Below are 6,952 nucleotides of genomic sequence, written 5' to 3'. Positions count from 1 at the left end.
ATGCTTTGTAATGCAAAGCAGATGCTTTGTAATGCAAAGCAGATGCTTTGTAATGCAAAGCAGATGCTTTGTAATGCAAAGCAGATGCTTTGTAATGCAAAGCAAATACTTTTTAATACCGACACCTCCTACTTACAAGCAGCTATCTTCTTGAGCAGTGCAGACAAGCACTTATCTTCTTCAGCTGTGCAGACAAACAGCTAACTGCTTTTTCCTCTTCGCGACTTTGGGTATTCATATTTCTGTCTATAGATGACGTAGCCACTCTACTGCTGCGTCAACTTCTTCCTTTAGTTTGTCAAAACATAGAATGTCCCTCCCGATGTTCCTAACTTGTCACTAACAGAAGTTATTGGACGGAGAATACGTCAACCCTGACCTCCTCAAAAACAGATAGCTGTTTGTCCGCCACCCTCCAGCAGATAGCTTCTTGTCTGCACAGCTCAAGAAGATAGCTGCTTGTGCGAGGGGTCCGCAACTAGGTTTGAGCGCGTACACTGGCAGCCCGGAAAACTGGGAAGACCGGGAAGACCACCAGGAAAACTAAAGAAAGCCGAAGAAGACCAATAAATAGGCCACAAATGTGACGGAAAACCGAAAAATATAAGGGAAGACCGAAAAAACTTAAGAAAGACCCAGAAATTGCAAGGAATAAGACCAGAAAACATAAGGGAAGACCGGTGAAAACGCAAGAAAACCGCAGAAAACTGGAGGAAGCCTCTAGAAAATCTCAGAAAACCAAGATACTGGGAAAACCAAGAAAAAGTTGGGAAGACCGGGAAACCTTAGGAAAACCTAGGAAAACCAGGAAGCCCACCACATGTGTACACCGGCAGACCGCACTTGCGGACCCCTCGTGCTTGTGCGTAGGAGGTGTCGATAAATAACATTGCTTTTAAGGTTTCAGGATTGTGCGTACCACCCGTATACGTTGCGGTGTAGAGCCTCAGACAAAGGGTACATTATGGAGCCGACTTGTCCACCAGTTGTGAAGGATATGAGCTCGTCAGAGCATAGCATGCAATAGAACTCTCCGCCATTGGAAGTTTCCTGGCCACTGTACGACTGGACGCGGTCTACGCAGCTTGTATAGTTGATGTAGCACTCTTGAGTGTGGTTGCTTAAAAGACGGAAGGTGAGGTCCTCGCTGTGCGAAACAAATTTGTCAGTCACTTATTGCTCTAGCAGAAACGTCTGTTTTTTACAGTATTTATAAACAGTTTTACAGCTGGTTCTTTTTTAACCAGAGCTCCGTTTTTTATGGATCTAGGACAGCTCACCCGAGCTAACTCGCCCCATGCTCCCGGGCCTGGGGCCGGAGCTGCCGGCCGAGAGTAGTAGTCAGTGATAAGTAGTAATCAGCGAGCAAGTAGGAAGTTAGTACACGAAGAAGACAAACACCCCTAGGACCTGGCCTGGACTCTAGTGACTGCTTTTGTCCGTAATGTAAGTATCTGATTTAATGACACTATATTTATATTTTGAAACCTGTGCTATACCCTTGTCCGATCCTGATATCCTAATATTCCACGCACGAATGCAAGTTTTAGTCGCCAAGATTCTGATGTCAAATTATTCTAATGTAGTAGTGAGGCAAAGTAGTCAGCGGGGCATTTTGCTACCGCCTCGCATTTTCAAGTAACATCACACTAAAGTAATTTCGGCCACATTTTGAGTAACAACAACATCACAACAAGTTTTGCTTTCACTACAATCTCGTAGATGGCGAAAAGACGTCTAAGGATAGATAGAAATAACACGTTAGACGGGGTAATCGATATACGGTATCCATTACCTATTCTCCAAGAGGTCCTGCATGAAAGGTGATTCAACTCCAACAACAACTCGATCCAGGGCCAGCAAGTCAGCTGGCGTGCGCAGTGCTTCGTTGAGCTGAGGACTCGACATGCTGTACACGATCGACGACTTGATGAACACGTTAACATTGAGGAACCCGAGAAGGGCCGTGAGCACGAGGGCCAGCAGAGATGGTCGCATTACTGGGGAGCAATCAAACGTAGTTGGGTCAGGTCACGTAATATGTGAACACGACCCAAGAGGGTAATAAATGCACACAGGATTTTTAAAAAAAGCGTCCCTACAGGGCTTGCCCTTGGACCTGGCAGTTTTTACAAATAAAAAATATATATTTTGCTGTAGTATAACGGCAACATTTGTACACCAAACAAAACGTCATAGTTTCTTCTATCTAAAGGAATATATTGCTTTTCAGTAGGAAATACTTTTCATGTGGAAAAGAACCTGGGAGTCTCACCTCAAAATCTAGCTCCTAAAAACTTTCCCGCCGCGAGGTAAAAAGTTCTACTACAAGCTAAGCGAGTTTCAGTCTTCTCGAGAACGGTTTGAGCTAGGAGGCTCACATTTTTATTGAACCTTTAAATCATAAAATGCAAGAGCTGTATTAATTTTGAGCGCTCTGGCACATAAATTGACGTATCGAAAACATCATACACTAAGAGCCGCAAAACTGTAATTTTGAGAAATATTGTTTTTTACATCTTTTCTGACGGTAACTCGTCATGGTAGAACGCCTTCGGCTAAAATTTCGCCCGTTTGACTCTATCTTTTACCGTTAAGGGGGGATCCTATTGTAGCGGCTGAAAAACAAGGTTGTCTTTTGGGATTTAATTGGTGGAAAAAGATAACTCTTATTGAGAACCAGTAAAAGCTATTTAATAGAGTGTTCTTTTAACTTTTAAACAGCAAAACGTAAGTCCCGATATTTTTACTGTAGCCGGAGAAAAGTGTTGCAGAGGCCTCGATTTTACAACTGGGCCCAGCCCACAGCCCAAACGTTTAATCCCAGAGAGCTTATTTTTTTGTGGTTGTTCCTAGAACGTGTGTTTATGGTTGGAACTCGGCTCTCCGGGATCGGAGTAATCCTTCCTACAACACAAAATCAAAGCTTTGAAAATTTTCCCTAAATTTTATTAGCAAAAGTTTAACTTACTCGGAGAAATACTAAAAATAATTTCATCACAAAAGTTCTAGTTCCAATCATAGCCGGGTTCCTACCGAGTCTAAAAATCTTGGGAAGGACTGTTTCAGACGACTGAGTTGGCCTGGACGCTTGCCCCTATGAATATATGACATGCCCAAAGGGGGCCTCTTCTGCACCACTTTTCCCCGGCTACAATGAAAATATCGGGACTTACGTTTTGCTGTTTTAAAGTTAAAAGAACCCTCTATTAAATGGGGTTCACCGATTTTTAATGAGAGTTTTCATTTTTCACCAATTAAATCCCAAAAATACTCTTGTTTTTGCAGCGCTACATTACGATCCCCCTTAAGGCGCTAGAGAGTGTTTCGCCAATAGAGAGGGGCCCTAATACGAAATTTTTAATTCGGTCTGAGATTCTTTGTAAAAGTAAATCAGGAAAGTGGAGTCCTATGGGCTGAAATTTCGTCCGCTCGGCTCTATCTCTCACTGTTTAAGCGCCAAAAGGAGTCACTCAAATAGGCATGGCCACAAATGGGAATGAATGTTTAAACTCTTTGGTATTGCTTCTCAAAGAATAACCCATTAAACTAAAACCATTGGGAAGAAAATGTCGATTGTTTCTGGTTGTTTCTGTGACAGACTGTTAAGTAAAAATTAGCGTTTTCGTGATACTACATAATCTAGGGACCCTTAAGCCCAGAAGAGGGTGTGGTTCGACCCTTCATGTGTGGTTTAAGTACAAGGTAGATATACGCCAGACCACGTCTCGCGTAACAGGCTTCTCGAAATCTCACGAAACACTGTTACGCTGCGACGCGCCTGGCAAACATCTACCTAGGCCTGCGGCGCTGACACCGGAATTGGACAAAAGGCACAATCGTAAATAGGCCTTCGGCCCCAAAAGTCACAAATTTCGTGCCTCGGGGTTTTACTTTGATGAGTTACCGCACCGAAGACCGTAAAATATCTGAGAAAAAAAGTTAATATGTTTTGGGGTGATTTCCGTGTGAAGAACGCCCTTTGGAGCCAAACGGTTAAAAATAGAGCAAAACGGACAAAATTTTGTCTCTATGGGTTCTACTTTGACGAGTTACTTCTAAAAAAGATGATAAACTAGGTAGATGAACGCCAGACCACGTTTCGCGTAACAGGCTTCGCGATATCTCACGAAACACTGTTACGCTGCGACGCGCCTGGCAAACATCTAGCTAGGCCTGCGGCGCTGACACCCGAGTCGGGCGAAGGGCAGAGTCGTAGATACGCCTTCGGCTCCCAAGGACACAAATTTTACCCCCAGGATTCTATTTTGACGAGTTGCCCTATCACATACCATCAAATATCTGAGAAACAAAATTAAACTAATTTGGGGTCGTTTTCGTGTGGGAATCGCCCTCTGGCGACTAATTGGTTAAAGATAGAGCCAAATGGAGAAAATTTTGGCTCTTTGAGTTCCTCTTTGACGAGTTACGTCTTTCAAAGATGTAAAAAAAAAAATTTAATTTATATTTTGGGTTTTTCGTTTTTTAATTTTTTTGACAGGTCAATTTTTATGCTAGAGGGCTCAAAGTCAGTCAGTACAGTTCTTCCTTTTTATAATACAAAGTTACGATAAAAACTTAAGCCTTCTACCTTAAACCGTTCTCGAGTTATAGTGTGAACAGACAGACAGACAGACAAACAGACAAACAGAATGAAACTTTTCCGGTCAGTGGAGCAATGGGCTTCGCTAATAGCTCAGCCAAATATTTTCAAAAAACGTCATTTTTTGGACCCGTTGCTTCTTACTTTTATAAATTCCAATTCTTGAGCTAGAATGCTCATCTTCGAACTCGATTTGCCATTTTATGACATCAAAACGACCCTGAAAATCCCAGGTCGCTGGCTTAATGCATTCTCGAGTTGGACCGACGTGCGGACAGATACAGACACAGACACACAGACAAACAGAAGAATTTTTTTTCGACCGGACGGAGTAATAGGCTTCGCTAATCGCTCAGCCAAACAAATTGCTGTATCACACTGCCTGGATACCGAAAACTAAAACAAATTTCATCCAAAAATTTGTAAATTTTGTTTGAGTGTATGGTATGAAGACCATGTTTTCGCAATAAAATAAGGGTGGCTAGAATACAGTGAAACATACCACCAGCTGTGTTTACTGGCTGCTCCACAAACATTGCCCATACGATAATAAGAGGATCGTGGCCCCCTGCAGCAGACATGACCAAAACCGTGGTGACCAGCATGAGCAACATGAGAACGACGACCGGCAGTGGCATTGCCAAGTGAGGTGCAACAGGCAGAAAGCTCGGCTGAGGCAGTGGCAAGTACCAGCGGTAGTAGGTAGAGCCGAACGGGCCAAGGGATGAGTACCTGAAGAGAGACAAGCATAAGCAAAAGAGGACTTGTAGTAAAGGATGAATATTTAAGTTTTCTCTTTATAATAACTGAAAAAATGTCAGTCTACTTTAACAAACGGCACAGTTTATCCCCCCTTGAAAGAATGTTAGTTATGTGCCACACTAAACCATTACGCATGACTTTGATAATAATTGCAGAGTTTAATGTAGCCACACACTGCAACGGACCTCCGTTATGGAGACCCGCCCACTGTTGCAGGCAGAAGTATGCTTTCTGCAGATCGATAGTAGATCGTTTGTAGACGTACGTAGACACAGTTTTTTAGTCCTAAACATTAGCCGCCTCCATTTCTTAAAACTCCTAAATGGGGCGGCTAACTCAACATACACGTTAGCCGCCCCATATTCTATTGGGCTTGCCAGTAAATGTAAAAGTACCATAGCTACCGCCATAGTACCACCCCTTTGTTTGGCGTTGTATTGTCTTTACGATCACTCTGTCTCGTAGCCATTATAATTTTGTGTCTTTTTTCATCTACTAACGAAGACCGATTTGGCTATGGTACTTTTACATTTACTGGCAAGCCTATTAAAATATGGGTAATTCCACCAAAATGGCACGGGTTGGTGTCCGCGAAAAAGTTTCGCGTTTATCTCAAATATATTGTTTGTCAAGCTTCGCCGAGGTGGTTTTCGAGCTTCATTACTTATGCTCTATTTTTGGCTGAGCGATTAGCGAAGCCTATTACTCCACTGATGATCAAAAAGTTTCGCGTCTGTTTGTCTGTCTGTCTGTCTGTCTGTCTGTTTTTCTGTACGCACGATAACTCGAGAACGAAATGAGCTAGCGACCTTGGATTTTCAGGGTCGTTTTGTATCATAAAAAGACAGATCGAGTTCAAAGAAGAGCATTTTAGCTCAAAAATTGGATTTTTAAAAAATCGAAAACCACAGGTCCCCAAAATGACGATTTTTAAAAATATTTTTTTAATGTTTCCTAAGGGGAAACTCATCAAAGTAGAGCCCTTTGGGCGAAAATTTCATCTGTTTGGCTCTATCTCTAACCATTGATGTGCTAGAGGGTGTTTTTGACAAAAAAAAAGCGAAAAACTGTACAACCCTGCATGCTTAGTCAAGTTGACGGGCCATAGGCCCGTATCTTTGAGTACATTTTTGCACTACCCGACTCGGGTGTCAGCGCCGCAGGCCTAGGTAGATGTATGCCAGGCGCGTCGCAGCGTAACAGTGTTTCGTGAGATATCGCGAAGCCTGTTACGCGAGACGTGGTCTAGCGTACGTCTACCTAGTAACTATTTTAATCAACAACAGCTACGGAGCATTAGTATTTCATCAATAATTAACTATAATCTCACTTTTGTCCCCTTTGTCACACCCTTACCTAATTTCAGTGTTTTCTTCTATACCAAATGATGCCAAGGGTACTCCACTGTTCGAGATGTTTACTTTCGTGTCATTTTCACTATTTCAATCCACAACAGCCACTCACTATTAGTATTTTGGCCAAAAAGTGTCTTAAATAGTCCCCTTTGTCACGCCGAACGCCCAGGACAGCGTGACAAAGGGGACAATATTTGACATTTTTGGCCGAAATACTTATAGTGTGTAGCTG

General features: G+C 42.6%; 1 protein-coding gene across 1 annotated transcript in view; it reads right to left on the bottom strand.

Annotated features, from left to right (window-relative positions):
* Positions 1 to 6,952, bottom strand: part of LOC127750886 (uncharacterized) — an 80,527-nt gene that overhangs the window by 10,388 nt on the left and 63,187 nt on the right. The window contains exons 7-9 of the mRNA XM_052273535.1: positions 5,106 to 5,335; positions 1,796 to 2,000; positions 920 to 1,147 (exon numbers count right to left, since the gene is read on the bottom strand). Coding sequence (XP_052129495.1) covers positions 920 to 1,147; positions 1,796 to 2,000; positions 5,106 to 5,335 — 663 coding nt within the window. The remainder of the gene's footprint in view (positions 1 to 919; positions 1,148 to 1,795; positions 2,001 to 5,105; positions 5,336 to 6,952) is intronic.

This window comes from Frankliniella occidentalis, unplaced genomic scaffold, assembly GCF_000697945.3.
Source record: "Frankliniella occidentalis isolate FOCC.00 unplaced genomic scaffold, Focc_3.1 Scaffold280, whole genome shotgun sequence".
NCBI lineage: Eukaryota > Metazoa > Arthropoda > Insecta > Thysanoptera > Thripidae > Frankliniella > Frankliniella occidentalis.
Note: the sequence above shows the minus strand (reverse complement) of the source record. Positions and strands in the feature narration are given on the sequence as shown.